The following is a 26,172-nucleotide window of genomic DNA, read 5'->3' as shown; positions in this document are numbered from 1 at the left end:
AGCTTGGGAACGCTGTTATTAATCTTTGTACGAACTGACTTTTCTATCCAGAAACGAGGTAATTGCTCAATATAAGCTTCATTTGGGGATTTCCCCTTTGATGTATTCCACCTGCAGATATCTGGTGTTTAAACCACTGTTGTTTGTTTTAGTTATTTTTGTAAACCCTCCGTGTGCCGTTTCATCAGACAAAAAATATGATCAGATACTCATCACTTGTCTTTATCTGGATTTATTACACTCAACACAAAGTTGAAGTGAGGTGAACACAAAGAATAACACTAATAAAGTCCCCCCTGTTTGAGGAAAATATTTTTTGTTCATTAAAAGTGTTGAACGTAGAGATAGAATGAGGGTCAGGGACAAACTGACGAATGAGGAACGAGGATGGGTGTTTGAATCGGGAGTCGAATGGGGATTGTGTTCGGATGAAAGCAAGATGGCAAGGCAAGGTTATTTATAGAACACATTTTATTATCAAGGGCAGTTTAAACTATATTTCATAATTGATTATAAAAGAATACAACAAAGGATTGCACTTTAAGGGAGACTGGGTTTGAAAAGAGTATAAAAATCAAATTTATAATAGTTTAGAGTGTTGAAAAGTGGTTTAGGTCATTTCAAAAGAAGAAGTAGAAAAAATTCAACTTTGCCATTGAAGATGTCAACAGAGGTCAGTTCTGCAGAGTGCTGTCGATCACTCTGACGGCTACCCCGTGGTTCATGCTGCATTAATTAACAAAGGATTACATGTTAATAACCACTCTCTCGCTGATGGTCTCGTTAAGAGTCATCTATATTATTTTCAATCAGTTTCTAATCAGCTAAAAACTCCTCAAAGGAGCTTTAAAGGGCCCATATTATGCTTTTTCTGGTTTTATATGCTCTTTAGTGTGTTTTCCAAGTGTCTTGTGCATGTTTAGGCACATCTATGTGCAAAAATTCAAAGTCTGCGTAAACGCGGCTTCTCCTACGTCCTCCTGTTAGCTGCAGCATTAGCCGCATGTAACGCTCGGTTCTAGTCCCCCTCGAAAAAAATGTTGCCAGTGTGACGTCTTGTCAGTGTGAGATCACTGATCTAAGTCCATTGGCTCGTTGTGGCAAGCCCAGCAACTCATATTGCAGGCCCATTAACTTCTGTAGCACGCCCACGATATGCCGTAGCCTGCGGTAGCACAGTAGTGCTAAGGTGCTAATGTTTATGCTACCCTCTGACGGAGCCAAAGTGGCTGCATTCCCAATATGGTAAAAGGGGCGGGACATTTCCAAGAACCGTGCTGAGCGACAGACCAATTACGGCAGAGCCGACAGGCCGACCAATCAGATCAGACTTGGCACACGTGGGGACTCTGAACGTGGGCACTTCAGAGCCTTAGAGAGAGAGTCAGAAGAGAGCCGGTGCATGGAGCGGCAGTACATGAAAACAGACACTTTTTTCAAACTTTAGCTATTATGAACATACTTTAGTAGGTACATAGATTAAATATGCGAACCCCAAAAAGGGCATAATATGGGCTCTTTAAATTAAGTAATGACAGTTAAATTCAGCTTTTTCCAGTTAGTTTTGACTCTTGAAATAGTTTGCAGACTGCTACCAGATAACTTAACGTCTGAGAATCTTTAGGTTAAGTGCACAGATATTTGAGCTTCCTTTTAACTATTCACTTTTGAGAATGTAAACATGCATATTAGACCTTGACCGATTAATCGGCCAGCCGATACTCTCGACCGATATTAGCTTATTCAGTCACTATCGGTATCAGCTAATTTTATCGCAGATACTGTGTGATAATGTGCCAATATTACTAGATTTATTCACTGTTCAAATGTCATTTAATTGGAGTATCATTGTATTACACTAGCAGTTCTCTTTCTGGCTGTCACCAGCAGAGGGTGCTATATGGACTACAACAATCATCACCTTCCAGAGTTTCAAGCGGTGGTGCACGTACATCGGCAGTTGCAGACCATCTTGTCTTCGTTAAAAATCTTTTTCAACACAAAATTGTTGGATAACTGCATTTAAGGGATCAACGCAATAAATGTGTATATCTAAATCTATTTAGCTCTACAAATCGGACAGATATCTAAGAAAGATATCGGCCGATATATAGGAATCAGATTTATTTTTTTTGCCCAATAATGATATTTTATTGGCCACAAAAATCAGATATCAGTCGGGCCCTAATGCAATATATATACGATTTTTTGTTTATCATATCTCATTTATTGCAGCATGTTATCCTGTTTTGTTCTTCTGTACAAAAATCTGCTATTTCTCTACTTACCTCATAATAAGCATCTGAGGGTGAACACACTTTGCCGTCTGCCTGCCTAACCTCTGCTGTACTCACTGAATTTATCCTCCATGAAAGACTTAAGTAGAAACAGATTTTCCCTTCACATTACAGGGGTTAGACTTTCAATCATGTTTGCACCTGTGGATTATTAATACATCACTTTTTATCCAACACTATATTTTTAAAAGTCAATGGACACTCTAACCAACACTATTAATTCGTCACGGGTGAACATTTCTAAATTAGAACAGGTCGTTCAGAGCTGAGTGAGGCTTTAAGCATTACACTGTAACTGCTACCAGGCTACATGGACGCAAAAGCATTTTAGACTATTGCGCACTTTTAGGCAATCAGTTCAGGGAAGGTAATTTAAGGTAATAAAAGACATGTTGGGCAGTTTTGCTATGTTAAGAGCTACACTGGCCCTGCACAGAGCCAACAGCTCAACACCTGAACACCTTTGGGAGAAATAAAAAGCCTGATTTTGAGCCAGGGCTTCTTGTCAAACATCCAACGGGCTGACCTCACACTTGGTTTATTGGCTGAATGGACACAAATATGGCACAAACACTCTCGGAAATCTCGTGGTAAGCCTTCCCAGAAGTGTGGTAAATGTAATAGCCACAAAAGGGAGTTCATCCCAAAATGAATGCTTGTGGGTTTTAGAAGAAAATAGAAAAGAAAAGGTTGAGGCAGCGCAATTCAGAGGCTGATAAAGTAATGTTAGTATCAGGTAATCATCATTTATTTTGATGGTTTTTAATCATTCATTTTATTGTTTTCTGAAATTAAAAAAAGTTTTAATGAATGACCTTAGATAAACTCACAGTGGTCCTATAAACGAGAAATAAGCCTTGGGCTTCAGCCTATTCCTTTTTTGGTCATTGATTGTTTGAATGTTATTGTGTGAAATGGACAAGTGTAAAAATGTAAAAAAAAAAATGTTTCTATTTCTGTAAGTGGACTATTTACTCAAATATTTTTGACTCTTGTTATTCTTTAATGAATGACCAAAATAAAAACATTCAAACAAACAGGAATTAACATGAAAAGCACCAATTGTTAACATCAGGGCCGATGATGGAAGGATCTATTGTACTCATCTTTGTAAGTAAATAAAGAATTCAATTAACTTAAAGTACAGCCATCACAAGGCTATTGTGTTAGTCTGTTTATGGCAATTTCTGTGTTGTAGAAGTTTGAGCATATATGCATGGATTAGGGTTAGGGTAGGGTTAGGGTCATGTAATTGGCCAATGGGTGTTTTGTATGGAAGTCATAGAAAAACACAATACATCGAATCTGCTTTTTAATTCCAAAAATCTGAAAGAAATCGTAGATGAATAAGCTGTTTTATTAGTGTTTTTGTATTGTCATTTAGAAATGTAATGTTTGTATTCTAGAGCACTGGGTAGCCTTGGATTTAAAAAGGCTCCAATAGATAGTATCTTACTAACTTGATGTTTTTAGTTTCTTCCCACGACTGGAAATCAGATCTGCTTCAATTAAAAACATATTTCTTCTGGTTTACCCGGGCACAAACACACAGCCGTATTGTAGCGCACACAGCAAAACACACTCACAGCTCTAACCACATCAATTCTTACACACACACACACACACACACACACACACACAGCTTCTCCGTGGAGCTCCAGCAGAGATGCTGAGATAACGCATGTGCTGACTTTGTGATGCGAGTGCAAAGATACAAAGCGCTTGTTCAGAGAAAGAGGATGAGCGCGGGGAGGATGAAGGCTTCGTTTGTTTGCGTGCGGGGAGAAGCAGAAGTGGGAGTCACAGCAGTGCAGGGAGCAGAGTGAGGCTGTAAAATACTGTGTTGGCAGAACTACTGACCCCAATATTGCACTCAAATCTTAAGAGGAGAAAAAAAAAAAAAGAGTGATCCTGGAGAGGCAGAACGCCCAGGGCTACACATGCTGCTGCACATGAGCACTAATGTATAGACTTATAGGATGTATATACACACACAGGCTTACAACTTACAGCCACCCTTACACACTTTAATGCCACATGCATGCTCACACACGCACGCTACTTTATTCCCAAGACCAGGCATCGGATAACTTCCGACCGTCTTTAGTCCCTAAAGAAGTCTCTCTCCCGTCTCCTCTCCCCGAGCCTCCTTCTTGACAGGTCTAGGCACAGAAAAAAAAAAAACTAGACTTTTCTGCTTCGCCAGCACAGCAAAGACTTTATAAAGTCAGCCCCCCCTTTGTTTGTTTAGCAGTAAACATCCTGAATAATAACAAGTCGCAGGTAATTTGATCAGCCTGTTCTACTTTTTCCATCAGACTGTGCGTGTGTGCATGCATGCTTTTTCCAATATGATACAATTTAGGCTCTGTCTGCCATTTAATTGGTGTGTGTGTGTAGGGGTGTGGGTGCAAATATGTTGGTGTAATGAAAAGCTGGTGCCTTCATTTAGCTGTCTGGGTATCTGTTTCTCAGTATCAGTGATTGTTGTGTGTGTAGGGATAGTATTTAAATGCAGGTTGTTTTGCTTCGAATCCTGTAACTTATCTCTTGCCAGCCGAGGCCGGCTTCAGAGGAACGGTCTATAATTAGGGGTCAATTAGGGTCAATTGGATCGATACAGCAGAAGCAGGAAAGTCTTCATCAGTGTGTTTAAAGCCTTATCAGTCCGCCGCAGAGGCTGTTAGTTTAGGTAATGATGTATGTGTTTACACGGCGTATTAGAATGCAGTTAATCTCATCCTCTGTATAAATGACAGAGTGGGACGACAGCCCTAAATACAGAGTTCCTGCACAGGTCAGACGAGTGCGAGTCAGTTTGCGAAGTTAATCTGATTTGCAGGTCTTCAAAAGTTTGCAGAGCGCCATCTTCAATTAATGCATGTCTCTCTCTCTCTCTCTCTCTCGCTCTCTCTCTCTTGTAAAATGTGTGTGTGTGTGTTTGTGTTTGTGTGTGTGTCGGTGGTGAAGGACAGATCCTCCTCTCCTGGATGCCTTCATTATGGACAAAGCCCTGTTGGACTTTGAGGTCTCCATCGACGCAGAATGCAAGCTGCTCACTGTGGGGAAGCCGTTCGCTATTGAAGGTGCACAAACACACTCGCACACATGAAAAAACACTAATTTTATCACATGGGAAGACCCTGATTTGACTTACACTCATTCCCTTGAGACCACTTTAAAGAAGAATCTTATTTGCATCCTCCTTTTTTCTCATAACATTATTTTATGTGGTTCCAACTTTTTTATATACTGCTGAGTCTGTCCTTTTCTTTCTCTTGTTTCCTGTTTTGTAGAGCACCTTGTACACTCTTTTGAAACGTCCCATCATATCAAAGTCACTGTCACTACTTTCCTTTGACCAAAACCCCCTACATGTCAAAGAATATTTACATTCTTAAAAAGCTGGTGGGTATACCACAAAGGGAGATTAGAGGCTAAGCAGCGTCTGTTGAGTTTTTTGTGTCATGAAACTGGCTCTTTTTTAACTTGGCTAGATCACCATGGTAATGTCCTCTAAACCCATAACCTGCTGGAGACCACTTTATGTTCAGAGTTTTAGCTTTAAATTTGCTGTAAAGTACGGTGGCTGGGAAGTGCAAAACAACATTACAAAGTGTGAAACACTTACAAAATTTGAGAATAAATTTACATTTTGAAAAACTTTTTTTTGATACGGAGTGATACCTTCATATTTACGGAGTTTGTGGTGACAGAAAGATGTTTTGTATCGCTGTCCGCTGAGTCTTTCTGCCAAAACAAAATTAAAGACCCCTCACTCAATAACTTCAGGGTCACTTTGGTACATCATTTGGTACATTCCCTTTCCGTCAAGATTCTGTCGTTTGTAAATTTATGTTTGGGGACTGGTAAAAGTGATCTACCCTTTGATTTAATTTGTCTCGCTGCTTTCACATCTTGTAAATTTGTTTTATGAATTGTAAATGTGTTTTGGTTTTGTAATTTTGTTTTATAAAATTGAAAAATGTTTTTCAAAATGTAAATTTGTCTCAAATTTTGTAAAAGTGTTTCACACGTTGTAATTTTGTTTTATACTTCCAAGCCACCGTAGTAAAGTGCCACTTTGTTATCATTACCTAGGAATAACCTTTGTGGGCATTATAGTTCCTCGGCTAAAGGAATATGGAAACTTTTTTCATTTTGATGTTACTTTGATGCCACAGAAAGAGTCTGGGCAGTTAGAGTAGCACATACTTTGCTTCAACCCCCCCCCCCCCCCCCCCCCCCCCCCCACTCTCTCGTTCTTCTTTTTTACCAGTTTGTTTCAGGTCAAAGTTACTTAACCAGAAAAATTGGGGGGTTTACCTTTTAACCTGCTAGATATGAGTTAACGCATTGACTTTCTGCAGCATCTCTCTCCTTCCACGCTGTAGTGGTGTCCACAGTTTACCACAGGTGTCATCATCTCCACTCATTTTTTTTAATCTGACTGAAGCAGACAACCAGTCATCATTCCTTTTTTTGTGTGGAAGAAGCATTAAATGATGCGCTAAACTAAAACGCTTACATTTTATGACGGAGAAAGTTCAAAACCAAATTGCTTTGTGATACTCGACATCTTGAACCTCAACTTCTGGCTTTGTCGAGCCTGCTTACTCAAAGAAAGCCTGGGTATGATGAACTTGCTTTGTGGTATACCCCTATGGTTTTATATCCCAGAATAAATATAGAGCTTGTGAGGACCTACTTTTTGCCCCTAGCTGTCAGGTCAGTCTCCAAAACATGAACGTAGGAACAGACTTGTCCCCGTAACACACCAGTAGAACAACAGCTGTTGCTAGACTTTTGGCTGGAACTGGCACATTTACAGTGATGCTGATTAATGTGCGTTGTCCAAAGAAATAAATAAATAATGTGCTCATATAGACCGAAAACCTGGCTCGCACACATTCTTCTATGGACTCAAACTCACTCAATAGTGCACCTGTGCATGCATGATGTACTCTACTGTATTCACCTTTGAGGATGCATACCTACCCATGCACACATTATAAAGAAGCATATTCAGCAAAGAGATCAAATACTGTAGTCCGCTCCATGACTGACAGAATAACACTGGATGAACTTTTAATGCTGCAGGGTAAAAAGAACTCAGCCATCTATTATTAACAACAAAACCCTGTCAGAACAATTTGAACTCAAGGCTTACAGGTCAAACCAACTGCAGGAAGCGTATGGACAGATCCACTCACAGAAATAAGACAGCTAATAGTCCACGTAGGGGATTATTATATTCAAGTTCTGGTACGATGCTGCAATAATGAGTGTGCTTATGTGTGAGAGAGCACTGATAGTTGGGCACAATCTGGTGTGTTAAACATCTCCAGACTGTCAGAAGAAGGAATTTTTTCACAAAGTCTTTGCTACTTTTTCTGTCTTCTTCCATCTAAAAATCACCATAAGATCCATAAGGGGGGGAAGAGACAGATGCCCATTATAATGACTAGATTGAGCAGTAATAGACGTAGTAAAAAATAGATTCTTAAGTGATATGTGTATGCTACAAATTACCATGAATATATATGAGCAGAGGGATTTTTTGCAGAACAAGAGTAAATCATGTCACTTTTAGAAACAAAGGCAGCTGACGACCTGTCAAAATTAATCATTTCTTAGCACCAATGAAAGCCTGGCGCTGACGTTCACTGAGGTAAAATGAGGCTCCAGCCATTGCAACAACTTTTACAGTATTCTAGTCGCATGTCATGTACTCACACACGCCTTCTGAAGGTGACTTTGAAGTGAAATCCTCGCTGGCAGAACACATTTATTGGATGTATCAAACATTTAACCTCTTAACCCAAACTTAGCTTAGTCACATCAGTATTTTTACTGGTACAGAAATAAAGAACGGACTTGTTCCTGTCATTGACACAAATAAACGTATGCATAGTAAGATACATGTAGACCACCGTTACTCAAGGACGCCGTTTCCTTTTAGTGCCGTGCTCAGGGAGGGGAGCTATAATGCTGTCATAAAGTCTCTTGTTTTCCATGTTGTCAGTCGTATTAGCTTAGGGTAGGCCTTTCTGACAGTCCATTATTGTTCACTGCTTCTTTATTTAAAAGCAAATGAAAAAACAATGGGCGCTGAAAATCAGGAGGGAAATCTAGAATACTTTAAGCATCAACAACTTGTCAAGCCGAATCAAGTCAATTTATTTGTATAGCACACATAAAAACAAAGTGAGGCGACCAAAGTGCTTCACAAACTAAGGCAAATATAATATTTACAAAAGACAAAGGGGCCCAAAAAGGGAAAAAAATGACCACTGAGTTTGCGATAAGGCCAAAGGACAACCAGAAGAGACTACCCAGAGGAGCTGAGTGATGGTTTTAGGGTGCTGAGAGTTGAGGCGTGATAGATGTGAGGGAGCTGGCTAATGAGTTATCAACATATTTGACAGCTCATTAGCCATGGTCAGAGTATTAACATTCATGTTCTGCCACTTAACAAGCTAATAACTGTTAGCTAATACTCATATAATTGTATGTTAGTGTTAGTGAAATCTATTCCTAGCTTTTGTAATGTTAGCTAACACAACATAAGCGTCATGAGCTCCTCGTGGATGCAATAGCCTGTTAGCTTGGATTCAAATTTCTAGCTAAAATTATCCGGTTGAATGCTAGCATTAGCTGTTGTTTACCATTAGCTAATTATCACTGATGTTGTTTTACCCTGAAATACAGCCAGAAGACCCAACTTTTTACTTGACTTTTAAGATCTTTACCAGTTGAGAAGCAGTGAAATGGCTTCAAGAGGCCGTCTGGTTTGTTACACAGTACAAAAAGAAATGTGTAAATTCAAAGCTAATTTGTAGACATAACATTAGCCTACATGACCCTCTGGCTAAAGCAACATTAGCTAGGACTTTACTTTCAAGTAATTTATGGTTAATGCTAATATAAACTGCTTTAAAAACAGAAGCTAATCAGTCATCAAATATGTTGTTTTACCCTGAAACAAAGCAAGAAGACCGTCCAACTTTTCACTGTCTATATGTCTCTTCAGTTGCTGATAGGTTGAGAAGCAGTGAAATGGTGATTTCTTACTTTATGTGCCTCGCAACCTACCACAGAGGCAAACGGCCAATGTGTGTACTTCCATGTGTATTTGTTTTTGGTTCAGCCTTTTCCTTTCTCCTCCCGTCTCTGGGACAGGCAAACAAAGATGCAGAGACAGTAAACAGTTACTAGGAAGGCCTCGTGGGACGAAACACTAACTTTGATACCATTCCTCTGTCAGTCAAAGCATAGCCTCGGAAAGACCCCACTCCCACACTCCCTACTCACTGTGCAGCTCTCGCTCACTTGAGGTTATCTGCTGCTTTCTTCACTGCATAAGACAAAAGGAGCCAGGAGGCATCGCTGTGGCATGACTGAGGGTCTTGTGGATGAGAAAACAGTCTCATTGGTATGTAGTGTGGGTCAGTTTGATGACTGCTTGATTCATTGTCTACATGAAAAAGGCAGGGGAGGAATACAGCTCTCTTTCGTAGCCATTCGCCCCGACAGCCTGCGTGAGCAGGGCTGGGATTGGAGTGAATAACTCAATAAGTCTGAATGATAGCGAAAGAAAAGGCAGGAAATGGCTCAGACAGGAAATGTAAGAGAGTAAAAACACAGACAGAGAGGAAAAAGATTGGTAGGGAGAAAAAAAACGGGGAGAGTGGATATGAGATGAAAAAGTAAGAAAGGGAAAGAACAACAAAGGTAAAGAAAGGGAGGGCCAGTGAGGAGGGGGCCAGCGAGGTGGGTGTTGAGCACAAGAAGGAGATAGAGGGTTTTCATTTGCCCACTGCCAGTTTGCGCCTTTCTGCACTGCAAGTGATAAAAGAGCCAGCCAGCAGAGTCCCCTAATCAAGACAAACCTTCAACCCGAGCAGATGGAGTGAGGGAGGAGGAGGAGGAGGAGAAAGGACAGATAGAGAGAAGGGGGGAAAAGAGAGAGAGAGAGGAAGTGTTATTTGGTCCATATGAGGATGCCGGCGGGATTTATAGAGCAGTTTGTGGTTCGGAGATACAGAGAGACGAAGGGAATTGGGACTGTGGAGTCGCTGCAGGCAAGGTGCTCTACTGAAATCTTCAGGCTACTTAAGTGGAGAGAGACGTGGGGATGTCGCTGTGCGCCGGTCTCCTCTGAGTGCTGCTGGGAGATGTTTACGACAGCCAAGACACACCCCATTAATAATATTGCCACTGAACACGCAGCCACTCGCTGCTTGTTTGTATGCGTGTGCTATTGTGTGTCCCTGTGTGCAGAAGTGGTCTACACGAGCTCAGTCAAGCAGGACACAGCACGTCTGAAGATCAAATGAGGCTGGCACAAGATTTGGTTAGACTGTGACGTCGGACACTTTTGTCTGAGTGCGTCTGTGTGGAAATGGGAATATTAGAGTTTAATTCCAAAGTAAGATAAGCGTTCATTTAAAAATGATTAGCACATGTTCCCTTTGGTTCCATGTTTCCAAATGTTTGGATTTTGTTTATCTCCTTGTCTGCAGAAAACTGCATGTTGCTCAGACCAAACAGAAAAAAACAAGAAGATGTCACCTGAGCAGTGAAAGAATAACATCTACCTCTGAATCCACCTTGAGGCATGATGCAATCATAGCATCACCTCAACATATCTGAAAGGGTTCACAGATATTGACTTGTTTTTTTACTGTCTGCATCAGCATTTTTAGAACTCAGTCAAAAAGAATGCCTTCTCAGACTGAAGAGGAGGCTCAGAAGTCTGTTTTTGTCTCAGATCGCTTCATCTACAATCTGAAAGGTTTATATGAAACTCGCGCCAAATGACCCCAAAACCGACCCATCGACCCTTAAATCAGAAAAATAATCAGAAAATTACTCGATTCTTGCAGCCCTAGAAGTGTATCTTTTATCTCTCACTGTATTTTTGATGTATTATATAATTCTTAGTCTTTCAGTCACGTGACAGGTGCAGAGGCCTGGAGGGCAAAAAGAGCTCAGAAAAGTAGTGACCACCATTGAACACAACATGGGGCTGGAGCAGGGGGCTGGTATTTTTCAATTTTTTCAAAACAACGCAAGACAACCACAGTAAAACTGAGACATTAAGATAAATTGCACTATTTCCTCAACAGAACTTCAATCCAGTTATGTTTACATATACTGCTTAATTGTATTTTCGATATGAATGGGTCAATTACGCTGCCGTTTGGGAAGTGAAGGGCAAGAAATTCATCATCAAATCATAGGTGAGTGCTAATTAGCTAACATTAGCTTGTTCACATTACCTAATGATAGTTTCAGGGTCACTGTCAGTCTGTTACTTTCAGTTTTAAATGGTAGTAATGTTAACACAATATTTTATGGCAGGATTAAGAGAAGTCTATTCTTTTTTTCCCCTAACGGCAGAGTGTCTAATATAGAGAACTAACATGTATGCTAAAACACTTAAAAATTGCATCTGGCTCGTCCAATGTATCTGTGATATCCATGCCAAATAAAGTCAATCTATCTTTCTAAGTTTGCAAAAGGTTCTGTACATCCCTGGCTTGTATCCTAGTCTGTTAGTGTATTGAATTGAAACACAACTGTCTTTCATTTCAACGTTTAAAAATAAAACTGTCTAAAACACGTAGGTGGAAACTGAAACTGATAACATCTCCGTAGCCAACAGGGGTAGAAAGTCTTTCTTGCCAGCCAGATGGGCAGTTTTGTAAGCGCATGACGTCATGTGAAAACTACAAGAATTAAATAAAACTACAATTATTAAGATATGATACAGTGCAATACAATACGATAAAATACAGTACGGTACCGTAATCCTGTACGATATAATACTGTAAGATACGATCCGGCACGATATGATACAATACTGTACAGTATGGTTAGACACGCTTCATTGTCCTCGTAGGACAATTACTTTTTGTATCATTTTTTTTTATGATGTCTGCTGTGTAGATTAACAGCTTTTGATGGTGACAGCAACCAAAAACTTCAAAGCAGAAATCAAAACCAACCGATTAGCCTGCAGCTCAGTGTCTCTAACTGTTCATACTTTAATTAAACAGGATAAAGACAAAAGCACTAAGTATTAATAGTGGTAGTAATCCACTGATGCACTTTGCACAGTCATTCCATTTGTTGTTATTTTTTTTTTTTTTAAGTTATTTGAACAATTCAGCTTCAAAGAGATTTTGAGCTATATCAGTTGGGAAATTTGGGTTTTACATTACAATTCATAGAAGACCAAAGAAATGCACATGAAAGGCAAAACATTGCTGATAGAACTTTCAAAAAGCCTCAAAAATACTGGCTGCCGTTTGATTATGAAATATCTTTTAGCGTACAGAAACAAAAAAAGAAAGCAGTGGCCAAGGGCAAAGATCTCTCACAAAACGTAATACAGTCTACAAGTTATGAAAGCTCATAAGATGGTGAATCAGCTTCTTTTTTTTAGATAACAACTTTTTTTAGGAATCTATATAAAGTGTTCTCAAATACAACTTAATGTGCTGGAGTGTGCCTGTGATCGAGTAGGTGTGAGGGAGGTTTGAGTGACAGCTGCGAGGCTTGAAGCTTGTGATGGAATATGTTGTCGCCTTGGGGGAAAGAAGAAAAACAAATGACAAATGGCTGCCCACTTGTGTTTCACTATTTGACTGAGTGCTTTAAAGAAATGTGGACAGAGATAGGCTGATGACAGGGGGGAAAAAAACTGTGTCTGTCTGCTGGAAAATAAAATGAGAAGGGAGACGTACAGAGACAAAGCGATGGACTGACTCAGGAGAGGAGCTGGAAGATAAAGAGAAGAATGGATTCAGGCAGAAACTGAACAGAATTGAAGGGATGACGGAGATAAGGAGCGGACTAACAGAGGCGGAAACTAGCAGCAATGGTGGGAGAGAAATGACCTCGGACAGGGAACAAGGAGGGATGAGAAGGAGAACACGAGGAGGGGGAAAAAAGAGGAGAAAAAAAGGGGAGTGTAAAGGAGAGGGTAAGAACAAAGGGAGGGAAGCTTAGACACTCTTTGTCATGTAGGAAGCAGAGTGTGACAGTAACGTGAACCTTAGCTACTCTCTCTTTCTGTCCGCAAACCCCACACACCTTGACAGCACACACACACACACACACACACAGAAACACACTCACAAACAGCTGCCAGGTCTGACTCAAACACACACACACACACACACACACACAGAGAAAAAAGAGCGCTGTTGGCATGACTGTGTCTTTCTCTGCAGTACAGATGAAATGAAACAAACAACCCCAGGAGACCGTGTATGACGATAAATCTCCGAGAGGGTGCGTTTGATTCCAAACAGAGGGGCAGGTTTATCTCATTTTGTACCTGCAGAAGTGTGAGCCGTAATGCTAAACAGATGCGGTTTCAAAGTGAGGGGCGGGCAGAGCCAGATTTCTCTCCAGCTTTGAAGTTGTGTAATGATACACGAATGAGCCGCTTTTTGAAATTAAAGTAATGAACAGTGGTAGGGGGAGGAAAAAGGGGGCACTTGAATTAGTAACTTAATTAAAAATATTAAAGTTATATGATTATATTGCTGTAACAAGTGGGTGTTTTATGGCTGTGTCTGGTCTCATTACTCCATACACGCACACCACTGCTGTACCTTTATTAAGAGGGCAATAAGGAAGTCCAAAGCAAAAGCAATCAAGTGAAGATTAAACACTCTCTTACAAATAAAGCACAGTTTAATATTTAATTACAATGATTTTATGGAATTTTCCCAATGTGCCAGCCACTGAAATAGGAATAACTAACAATCATTTGCTTTACTGACTGTATAATCATGATATCGCTGAGGCTATTAAATCTGTATCTGTGACAGCAGTGGGTTTGAACTCGTAATTGAACATAATATTTTATTAGCACATCATTTGTTTTGCCTGTTAACCATCACCCGACAAAGTACTCAATACTTGCAGGAGGTATAAGTAATCACATTCAAATATATTACTTGTAGTAAAGTAATGCCTCAACAAAGACAATGATACCATGTGTTTTATGGTGTATTCATGTATGGAACATAACTACATATAAGTCAGCCAATCTGGCTGATCTCAGTCTGTCACAGGTTTAAATCAGTGTTTACATGAATATCATTTTACTTGTGTGCTGCTATGAAAACGTATCTTTAGTATAAGTCTGTCCATATAGTCCCATGTTCATTTTGTTAAAAAAAAACATAGGATGAAAAATGTTCAATAACACAATGAAGACGAGGTGAGCTAAAAACTTTGTTTTTCGTTAACAAGAAGAAACCGGACTAAAAGTATAGTGGTGGCCTGTCGGACATTAAAAATCCATGATATCTTCCCCCACTGTGTCCATCCAATCTGTCTGTCAAAATACAAGCAGGCCAGAGGAGAGTTGTGTGCGCTGCCTGGCAGAGAGTAGGAGAAGCATGTGTGTGAGTGAGTGAGTGAGTGAGCGAGCGAGCGAGTGAGTGAGTGAGTGAGTGAGTGAGTGAGTGAGCGAGTGAGTGTGTGAGCGAGTGAGCGAGTGAGTGAGCGTGTGAGTGAGTGAGTGTGTGAGCAAGTGAGTGAGTGAGTGAGCATGTGAGTGAGGGAGTGAGCGAGCGAGTGAGTGAGTGTCTGTTCAAAATGTGCACATGAGCCCAAATGTAGCACATAATTGAACCAAAGAGTTGCTCTCCTTATTTAAAATGTGAAAGTACAAAGAAACGAGTTAGTCCCTAAAATGAATAAATAAACGTGATGAACAATCATGATCTCAATACTAATCAAAATAAACGTGATTTTACTTTTGGCCATAACCGTGCAGCCCTATATTATTATATTCTCAACACGGTCTGCAGCACATGTGGAATAAAGAAACACAAGTCTGCACTTGAATTTCTTGAGAATGTAAAACAACAATGTTACCTGCCACAAAAGAAGTCTTCTGAGGACCTTTGCATTCTTTAACCGGCTGAGAAATTAGTAAACAATTAATACGGAAAGTGTCTATTTTCATTTAAACTACAAAGACGACTCATATTATTGGCTGATTTATCGGTAATCTGTAAATACCCCCCCCCCCTCCCCTTAGTATCATAACCCATATAGGCAAGGTTCTATTAATGTGACACAACTTGTCAGTGAAACACACACATAAGCGCTGAAATGTCAGCATGTAATCTAGTTTCAAGTGCAAATGGAGTGAGAGTGGCCTTTATTTGGCCTTTTTGTCAAAGCAGGTCTTCTAACCAGAGGGTAAGGGTGTGAAGCGAGCATGGATAGAGTGGATGATCTGCATCACAGACCACCATAAGTGTTTTTCAGCTAAGAGGCCGCTGCGGTGATGAGGTCAAAGTAGGTGAGAGGATGGAGGACCATTTATTTTTGATGGGGGGGGGGGGGGGGGGGATTTTTATGGAACCTGGAAGTGTGGTGACAAAACTGAACTCAAAGCTGGAGAAGGATGGTATCCTCCCTAAGCACATTCAGATTTTAATATATTTTCCGTCAAAGGATGTCATAAAACTGCCAGTAAAAACAGAATAAAACTCATAATATTACGAGTTGATGGCTGAAGTAGTATGAAGTGTCTTGTACCTCTTAATTTTCCTCAGGCAGGCTTGAGGCTTGTTCCTCTCAAAATATAATGGAAATGCAGGAAAGTCTAACAAAAGTTATCATGCACACTAGAGGAAAAGGACACATTTAGAGTATGGCGTGCAGGTGAAAGAGTACTTTCAGGAACAATTTCCAAAAGATGGTTGTTCTTCATAAAGGTTACATGAAAAATACATGGCTGACAATTTGTTTTGCTTAACTTCTAAGTAATTTCTCAGACGACATGCTGGTGCTGCACCGTCTCCTCCCACACAGTGTTTTCATTTCCACTGAAGTCATATATATTGCACCAATAAATCACCAGAGGGCAGCAACAGCTAGTGAGTGCATGACCCAAGGGAACATAACTGCATGTAAGGAGCACAGTGAGGTAAAATACGACCTTATTTTCACTCTTTCCATTACATGGAGTCCAGGGCGTTGAGTCAAACTTGATCGCACTCCAACCCTCAAATCATTTTAGTGAATACGACGACCCACCCGGCTAACGGAGGACGACAGAAAGCGGACGATCACTGAAGGCTTTGACAGAAATACAAGCAGATTGACAGTGTTCACAGTTTACTATGCTTCAGATGCCTTCAATGCTGACATTGATCCTGGTAGCATTTCAATAATTCATCTCTCCCTTTTTCCCCCATGCCAAATCAACCCAAAAATAATTCCACCTTACCTGTACCTCTTCATTTTTCTAAGGTAACATCAGGCACAAAGGATTGCCTTTGCGCTCGAGATAACTGAGTTGGCAGCGTGCAATATGGGATCGCAGAAGTCACTGAATTTCCATAGGCCTAATCATATTGACAAGAGAAGCTGTATTAAATGTGGATGGTTTATATCTGTCCAATACCTGTCACCCTCAATAAGAATAGTATTGGCTCAATACCAATCAGCCGTGTAAAATCAATGCATGGCTTCTTCTTCTATATCAGCTTTGCAAGTCTAGCAGGTCATGAAAATAAGTGTCTATGTGTCTGATGCTTCTCGGTCTGAAAAAATATCCTGAGCATTGGAAAGTGACCATCTGAAATGCAATTTTTTTCATATTTGACGCGGGTTTCAGATTTTCCAACCATTGAGTAGTGATAGGCAGTGGTGTAAGCATTACTAGTGTATAAGCCCAAATGATAAAGTTTGGTATCAGTAAGCCTGTAATTTGTTTCAGTATATAAGATTTGTTGCTAACCTATACATCTACTGTACTAGTGCTACCAAAAAATGTAACCAATAGGACCATGTCATAAATAAAAGCTTGACAAATGTTGGCACACATTAACATGCATCCGGTCAATTCAATTGTGATATAGCCTTCAAAGTAAACAAAGCTGTAAATGGCTTAGCCTACTTTTGGTCTATTTAAAAACTTTTTGTCAAGTAGTTAGATTGTATAGTTTTTCTGTGATTATTTATTTTATTTCAAGTCCAAAAATATGTCTGTAATCTTATGTAGTGGTCCGACTCTCCACTTTAGGGGTTTAAGTTTAGGAATCCAGGCAACAACAAAAAAAAAGTGACAGCTAACTAAGATACAGACATGAACAACAACACCAAACAAATAAACGAACCAGACCTCACGAACTTCATCATCGAACAGTTCATGAGCTCACATGTTCACATAAAAGTAGACAAACAATACATTTGTCGCTCTGAAAAAAGCAAGGTCTACCGATTTTAAAAAGCAACGACTCGAGCGCGCTGTCAGTGAACGCATCACATTCATTATTAATGACAAAAGGTATTTACTGTCATCCAGCGGCCACGGCGGGCACAAACAAACACATTGATTAATCTTACCTTTTGACGCTGCCAGCTTCAGTCAGAGGAGGGGCAGGGCGGCGTGGCTTGGAGTTGAATATGGAGATAAAGTCATTGCAATCCAATCCGTCTGCCGGCTCATTTTCTTGTAACGGGAAAGTGAAGTTATTAAGAGCAGCGCTGGTCATGGAAACGCAATTTAATCCTCAAAACATCCTCCGGAACTTCATGGCAAATGTTGACGTCACCTCCAAGTAGGTTCATCCAGGGTGGAGGAACAGCCAGGTGAAATGCACCTGTGTAGGTTTTGTTTCAGCAGCATCATTCAGCCAGTCAACTTTCTTTTTTATATAAAAGTGAAGTTGTTTAAAGGCCGCCGGTCACAGATATCACCGGAATTATGTTTTAATCGTCAATATTATCCAGTAATTATCAAGTAAGCTACCAGGTAGGCCTTCATCCATAATGGAGGAACAGACAGGTGACTTCTTCGGGTTTTATTATGTTTTTGTGTGTTTCAGCAGTACCATTAAGCCATTAATTTCCTGAACTTCAATTTAATTTTAGCTTATACCCCGTTTTTCATACTTTTCCTGCTTAATTTCTCTTAATTTTATAGCAAAGGCGGGACATGGTTTTAGCGGAGTCGTTCAAACAGCGCGCGCGTGTACATGTAACCTAAACCCCGCCCACACCAAATGAACAACTTTTTATTGGCCGTAACGTAGTGACATATCCGGAAAAGGATCATACTCTACATCAGGGGTGGGCAACTGGCGGCCCGGGGGCCACATGCGGGCCCGCATCAACCCTCAACGTGGCCCTCAGGTAAAATTTTACACATCAATTAATCGGGAACATGAAGTAAAACATGACTAAATCTGCCATGAAATCATGAAAGCCAGAAGTATGTCCATAATAATATTTGATCACTGGCATATGTTGAGTTAAATTGGAGACAAAATTGACTGTAATCGTTTTTGTATCCTACAGTTTGGCCCCTCTGGCAGTGAGAATTAAATTAATGTGGCCCCTTGCTGTGAACGAAGTTGCCCATCCCTGCTCTACATACTCGGTGCTCTTTTATTTTTTATCAGCTCTCATAGAATGCCTCTTGTCGATTCAAAATAATTTACCGTAGCATTATAAACACAGATATTGATCTGCATAATATTTATGCCTTACCCCCAAAGGCAACCCACCAGCATTTGTGGTTTTATGCTTCATTTCCCAACACAAATAGGCTTACTATACAAGAAAAAAGCTCATATATTTTCACTGTAAACGCACTGTACCTTGGAATTTTTTTTTTATCCAGTGAACCTATTAATCAACTTTATCCAGGAGGCATCTGCCCTTTGGCTAACTGCGGCTGGCTGACTGTGGTTTCCTATGAAAACCACCGAGAAAGACCGCATCCTCCAGTTTCATCCTCGGGCATTTATTTATTCATTTATGTGGATCCCCATCAGCCAATACAGAGACACACACATTCAAACACATGCACACACACACTTCACTTTATAATGTTCAACAATTATGTAATTTAAAGAAATAAAATCCATGGCAAAATAAATAAATGCAAAAAATTATATAAGACTGCATTTGATTTCAATCACATTGAGTTAAAGTTTTAATGACCATATATCAATAACTACAAATACCCACATTATAGTGTTTGCTAACTCTATACAACATTTGATAAAGCTTGAAAGACAGTAGTATACTTAAAACAGCATGTTCAATGACTGGACAATGAAAACAGAACAAATAGAGCTGCTTCTTCCAGATTCTGTTGCCTATTTATCAACTGTACGTTTGTGTGTTTCTCCTCGTCTTTCAGGCTACGGCATAGGTCTGCCCCAGGGCTCTCCTCTAACCCGAAACGTGTCCGAGTTCGTGAGTCGCTACAAGTCTGATGGCTTCATGGACATGCTACATGACAAATGGTATAAGGTGGTGCCTTGCGGGAAACGAGTCTTTGCCGTCACTGAGGTAAGTCGCCGGCGCGTGGGAGAGTGCGCGTGTTCATGTAGCGTGTGTACGTGTGTGGTGTGTAAAGCGAAGCCTTATGGAGCTGTACTCCTCTAAATGAGTCTCCCTTTGGGGCACTGACAGGATTGCCTGGCAGCTAAACACACACACCTGACAGTGACACACACAGATGAACACACAGGCCCAGGCGTAGACATACAATCACATAAACTCGGGCCTATTTGCTGAGCTCAACTGGAGTTAGAGGCACGTACTGTCTGAGTGAAGATACTTATTTCTGTCTAGTGTGTGCGCTAAAGCAAAGTACTTTGAGTTCTTGCCCTCCTTTTATAAAAAAAACAAAGTGTGAATCTCTAGATAGAGCGCACTGTCTGTAGTCTATCTATATTTGTTGTCTGTGAGCCGAGCAGCAATTCAACTCCCTTTGGCCATGCCTTTTAAATCCCACTTCAAAGCTGGATCACATTATGAAAACACAATTACACAGTCGTAGGTTTCTCCGAATGAAACAGAACCTTAACTTCACCCTGCATTAGAAAGTTATTACCATTTGTACTATACAACGGCAGAGAGTGGGCTACTCTCAAACAATGTGGGTGTTAGTGCGACTGCGATCTCGCCCTCTGGATTGGGAGCAAAAGGAGGTCACTGTTGTCGCTGATGAATTTGCAGAGTCAGCATGGGGCTAATTGCCATCAGAGGCAGCCCAGAAATGAGCCGGGTGAAGGGAACATGATTAGAGAGCACCGCTGTCTGTTTCCACTTCCTCCAGGCCCATGAAAACCTCATAAGAGATAGACAATGTGTCCAGCGGAATGTGGGCGAACAAAATGGGAACAAACTGCTCCTCAATTAAGCATCGCTAAGTGCTCTTTCTTACTATCACTCTCAGTTTTCTTTCCCCTCTCAGCTCTTTACGCTTTCCATGTCTCCTACTTTGCTTCTACTTTCCTTTCCAGGCAGGTCTTTTACGCTCTTGCCCTCTCTTCTTTATTCTATTCTTATGGGCTTACACAGCTAAAGTAGACATACAGAAGCTGAATATCAATTGCATATTCGTACAGAGCGGCCTGACTAGTAATTATGTAAATACAAATCATCAATCTCTGCATTTTTTTTTCTGTCATATTAAGTTTTTACTAATCTGTGTCACCACTACCACTCCACCCCCCCCCCCCCCCCCCCCCCCCCCCCCCCCCCCAGACTCTACAGATGGGGATCCAGCATTTCTCGGGCCTGTTCGTGCTGCTGTGTATGGGGGTGGGTGGAGCCTTGCTGACCTTGGCAGGTGAACACACCTTCTATCACCTGGTCATCCCACGCCTCCGGCGCACGCACACACTGCAGTACTGGCTGCACACGAGCCAGGTGAGTGGAAACACTACGCACGTGGTGGAGAGTGGAAACATGCTCATGCACGCAAAACAGAAAGAGACAACAGAAGGGGAGAAAAGATGCACAACTTTAACCTTCACATTACTCATATATGAACGTGCACAAGCATATGAGAACAGTCACACACACACACACACACACACACACACACACACACACACACACACACACACACACACACACCAGCATACTCTTATTTGTAAGAAGTCCTTACCCCCCTGGAGTTAAGTCTTATTTGCAGGTAACATACGCCCTCTAGTGTTGAAAACTCATAATAACAGCCAAGACTGGGCAAAATGTACTTATTTCTGATTATCTACTATGGAATTCCAACCACATAATTTAGCATCTCTGCTCTTTAAACTAACCTCTGTCATATTTTAAAATTAAATAAAAATAAAAAAAAGTTGAGTAAAAACAGTAGCAACTGCTGTAGTAGAAAGCTGCTACTGTTTTTATTTACCTTTAGCACTGTGAGCACCTATCGTGTCTTCATTAAAGAGACTATTTTTTTTTGCATTTATCTCATCCTGTGGACTCTTTTGTGACTTTTAAGCACGGTTGAATTGGTGTAGGGGTATCTCCTCTACCTTTTTTTTCACATTTTTCTCCAGTACTAACACACACACAATTGTCACTTTTTGATGCCCCTGAGTCGGCGCAGTTCCACAGCACCTCAACGTATTTGTTTGGAATATCGGAAAATGATTAAAAACTCACATTGGCAAACATTTATAAACTGCTTCATGACCCCTTGTAAAATATTTAGCCTTTCTTTGGCTTTTCCTCACAGATCCAGTTGATTTATCTTACTGATATTTGATTGTACATTTTCTTTTACCTCCTCCTACTCCATGCAAAGCAGTTTTTGAAATGTGCATATCTAAATGTGCATTTGCAATTTGTTATTTGGTTAAAAAAAATTATACATAGAAAGTAAAAAAAAAAAAGAACAGTAGTCTATTTTTATGCACAAACACTGTTATTGAATTCTTGTGTTTTAGGCTATGAACATCAAAGGGAACACTAATTGGCGATCAAAAGGTTATATTTAGTTATTTATGAAACTCCAGCTATTACCAAACGAGGCGCCTGTGATGATATTTTTTAATTAAAAAACGGAAATGGTACTATCAGTGTGAATATTACTCTGAATGTTTGTTTGCAACATCCTTCCTAAAAGGTAACAAGTGCTGGGCAGCCTCCTGCATCCATCACAAACCAGCTCAGCTTCTCTGAGAAGACCACGTCTCAGTTAGTCACGGAAGATAAAAACCCATCAAGAGCGAAAGTGTCCCTTTCTCCTCAGACACCTGAAGACATGTTTAAAGATCCAAGAACGCATAGTCATACATTAGAACTCAAGGTGTTTCTTTTCAGCCTAACCTAAAGACTTTGATACTTAAAAAGTGTAAAGCGACTGAAACCTTAACCTCTCCTAAACTTTAAGAAGAAAAGAACGGTCTCCCTCTGAATCTCAATCCCTTGATTTAATTATTCAAAGCAGCACCACAGCAGGATTTGTGAGGAATCTTACAAGTCCTGTACGTCGTCTGGCTAAAATAACCGCTCTTATGAATTAAACTTCATCGTCTCTGCTGATTTAATTCAGATGCTGATGATTGATTAAAATAATTCAGATTACAGCTGGAGTTTTATCTTTTTATCTTTTCTACTTTCAGAAAATTCACAGAGCCCTCCACACCACGTACGAGGACGTTGGGAAGGAGCTGAGCGGCCTCGATGAAAAGTAATGAAGGCATTAACTTACTTTGGAATCTGCACTCTGTAATTGCTTTAATTAAACAACATTATTTATGTACAGGAAGATGATGTTTCAGTCGGGGGGGGTTTCAGAATCTGTCTTTTTTGTTTTGTTTCCATTGTAAGAATGTTCTTTATTCTGTCTTTTTTCAATCAATAATCTTAAATATTACCCTTTTTTAAAGAAAATAATAAAATATTTAGTATTTAGAGAAAGAAAAAAAGAAAGCACTCTCATGTTTTAAAGTTAATGTGAAAGTACAGCCAGCAGTTGTCCACCTTATGACGAACACTGCATTCATATGGTGTCCGAAAAATTCATTTTCAGAATAACAATTCAGTCAGAATAACAATTCAAATCTGAAAAGAGTTGTGGTTACTGATTTGCTGATTTGACCAACTTGATGTCATAATACACAAAAAGATCAAAAACCAAAGTAAACAGATGAGGACTGGTCAGAAATGTTTTATAAATACCATTTTCATATCTATTTCAGCCCATGTGTTGAGTGATATGGTTGTAGGCTGTTGCTAATTGTTGCCGTTCTCATAGAAGAACCTAGAATAGTACAGAGCATTAAAATAACACATCTTATTTTTATAGCATGCATGTTGTTTATAATTTACAGCAGTATTTCAGATCAGATCCTTCTTATACAGTTTGTATTTGTGTTTGCAGTTTGTTTGTATCTAAATATATTCATGCATCCTGTTGTGAAGTATTTCTCACTGGATATGTGCTCTTTGCTCTGATCCTCCTCTCTTTCACTAGCCCCTCCTCTTGTATCTCAGAGAACTGCACCCTGCACAGGAAACAGCATCACCCTCCTCCCAGGTCTCCTCCAAACTCCCCAGACGCTTCCACCACAGCCGGAGACACCAACAACTCCTCCCCATCGCATGAGCCCAAGGAGAAACGTGTGCACTTCGACCTGGAGACCTTACACAGCTACCGCCTGCGCACACACACCGCCTCTGTGCGCGGCAGGCCCGGCATGGTGGGCCGACCTGGGCTCGGTCTTGGAGGCTTCGGGCTAGGCGGCATGGGGAGTTTCGCCTCCCCTCCGCAGATAAGCCTCCATGCTAACGGGGGGCCGGTGTCTACGCTGGCATCCTCCGGCTTGGTTCTCTCTCCGCTGGGAAACAGGGCGGCTCAGACCAGCATGTGGGAGGGGGAGCTCCAGGACCTGCAGGGGAAGATCGAGACGTTCAGGACCCAGCTGAGGGAGGCTCTGGCCAGGAGGGCTGAGATCCAGAGCAGCCTGGAGAGGGAGAGGAGCGGACTCGTGCGCAGGGACACCAGTCTGGAAAGGGAGAGGGACAGGCAGAGGATACAGACTATTAACACGGACAGAAGCAGCTCCACTCAGCCGAAACTCCCCGAGAGGGACAGGACCAGCCAACTGCAAACCCTGAACAATCAGCAGACAGGGAGGGCCAACCAATCAGGCGGTCCTGGGACTCTGGAGCAAGGCAGGAGCAGCCAATTAAACACAGTTAACAGTTTGGACAGAGGGAGAGCCAACCAATTACGCTCCGTTAACACTCTGGCAGGAGAGAGGACTGTCCATTCGCGCACTTCCACAAGTTTGGAGCGAAGTCGAGTCAACCAACCAGGCGCTGGAAATGTTACCGTCCAATCACGGAACACGTCTAGCCTGGACAGACAGAAGGCTAACCTGTCGAGCACGCTGAACACTTTGGACAGGACAAAAACCAACCAATCAGGTGTAAGCAGTGGAACTTGAATGTCTTTGAGAGGACCCCGATGTGCGGGATTTACAGGCGGTGCGCGCATAGCCGTGGGAAGATGGCTTTGTTGGAATGGGTTGAGTTTAGGGCACGCTTGCTGAATAAACACGGTATAGTTTAACTCACACCATCACTCAATGTTACCTCCTAATATTCACCCTCCACACTCTCTCAAACTCCAAACTAAAACCTTAAACTGCAATCAAAGGACGAGTAAAAGTTAACAGTCCATGGAATCATAAAAATCTATCTGAGCTGTGGAATTAAAGCCAAAAGTTCAAATGTGAGAAAAGTTTCAGAATAACCAGGCTAACAATGCTCAATCAGTGCTCATGGAGATGACAAGTAATTCATATGTGGAACCATCAACCACAGCTGTTTGACAAGTGAAAGCTGATTAACAGTAAGGCCTCTTAGACCGTCTGAGGAGGCCTGCAAGCACACAAAAGACGCAACGCCACAAGAGACACAGAGACGTCAAAGTAAGCCCGAATGTCAAAAGACAGAAAACTAAAACCTCATTTTACAAACGCACATGCATCAATCATCCCTTTGAACCATGAGTGCAAGCAGAAGAAAATGTAACAATGAAAAGTATTATAAGTAATAACTTCCCAAAAATGTGAAAGATAAAAGTCCAGAAGAAGCCCACGACACAATGTACCAATGAGAGACAAAGACCACATCATCGCGCTCATACCTTGTGTGTTTGTTTGTATTGTCCTCACCATGGTAACAACTTAAGAATTAACCAACTAAACACTTCTATGTCAAACACACTGCCCGGCAGATTGCTGTTCATTGTGAGCCTGGTTCAACAGCCTGAGCCTGCTTTAGCCCACGATTTCTGCATCTTTTCTTGCCACTGTAACTTTGCTAAATGTTGCTAACTGCTGCACTCATGATGGATTAACGTTGGGTCTTTGTAATATAGCATTGAGTAAGGTCTTTTTACCTGCTCTTTTGTTATTTTAAATAACAAAGAGTACCTGCTTTTTGTTGAGTGTCTCGAGTAACATTGACGCTACAAATACAGATTGATTGAACTCTCGCAAACTTCCGAGCCTTGTACCATCAAACTGAGCCGTTCCCTAACAGAATCTATGAATTGCTAGTTTTCCTCTGATTGGATGAGTTTCATTTTTACCATATGACTCCAGTGTTACTGTCAAAGTAAACAAGTCATAATAAGGAGTGACACTCAGACTGTTAAAGCTGTTTCAGTGTGGTCACATCTGTGGTTCAAAAAAATGACCTTCATATATTTTTAAAGAGACAGAAGACATTCGAAGAACGTATGATAGTGCTTTCATTAACCTTCAACATGCTTCAACATTTTCAAGTTCAGTATTTTCCAGTACGACCCAGGTTACTTTTTGCCCTTCAGTTTTGACTCCCCTTCTTTTGGTTCAACCTCCAATTAATCTCCTGTGCGTCCATTAACTTTATGCAATACTAAATCACTAGCAGTAGCCCTTTAAGGAAAAATCCCTGCACTTGCCTAGGTCGGGTGTTTTTTTTTTTTTGTTGCAGATCCAATCACACTTTTTTTTTTTTTTTTTTTTTAGGATTGACATGTTATTTGTGCATCATTCGCTGCAAGCATGGATCGCCG

At 40.8% G+C, this 26,172-nt stretch overlaps 1 protein-coding gene across 1 annotated transcript in view; it reads left to right on the top strand.

Annotated features, from left to right (window-relative positions):
• Positions 1 to 25,172, top strand: part of grin3ba (glutamate receptor, ionotropic, N-methyl-D-aspartate 3Ba) — an 84,228-nt gene extending 59,056 nt beyond the window's left edge. Inside the window, exons 8-12 of the mRNA XM_061063341.1 lie at positions 5,268 to 5,383; positions 19,495 to 19,646; positions 20,850 to 21,014; positions 22,724 to 22,791; positions 23,578 to 25,172. Of these exons, the coding sequence (XP_060919324.1) occupies positions 5,268 to 5,383; positions 19,495 to 19,646; positions 20,850 to 21,014; positions 22,724 to 22,791; positions 23,578 to 24,553 (1,477 nt within the window). The 3' untranslated portion in view covers positions 24,554 to 25,172. The remainder of the gene's footprint in view (positions 1 to 5,267; positions 5,384 to 19,494; positions 19,647 to 20,849; positions 21,015 to 22,723; positions 22,792 to 23,577) is intronic.
• Positions 25,173 to 26,172: the final 1,000 nt, after the last annotated feature.

The sequence above is a fragment of the Labrus mixtus genome, chromosome 18 (assembly GCF_963584025.1).
Source record: "Labrus mixtus chromosome 18, fLabMix1.1, whole genome shotgun sequence".
Taxonomy (NCBI): Eukaryota; Metazoa; Chordata; class Actinopteri; order Labriformes; family Labridae; genus Labrus; species Labrus mixtus.
The sequence above is the reverse complement of the archived record's forward strand: the minus strand, read 5'-3'. Positions and strand labels throughout refer to the sequence as shown.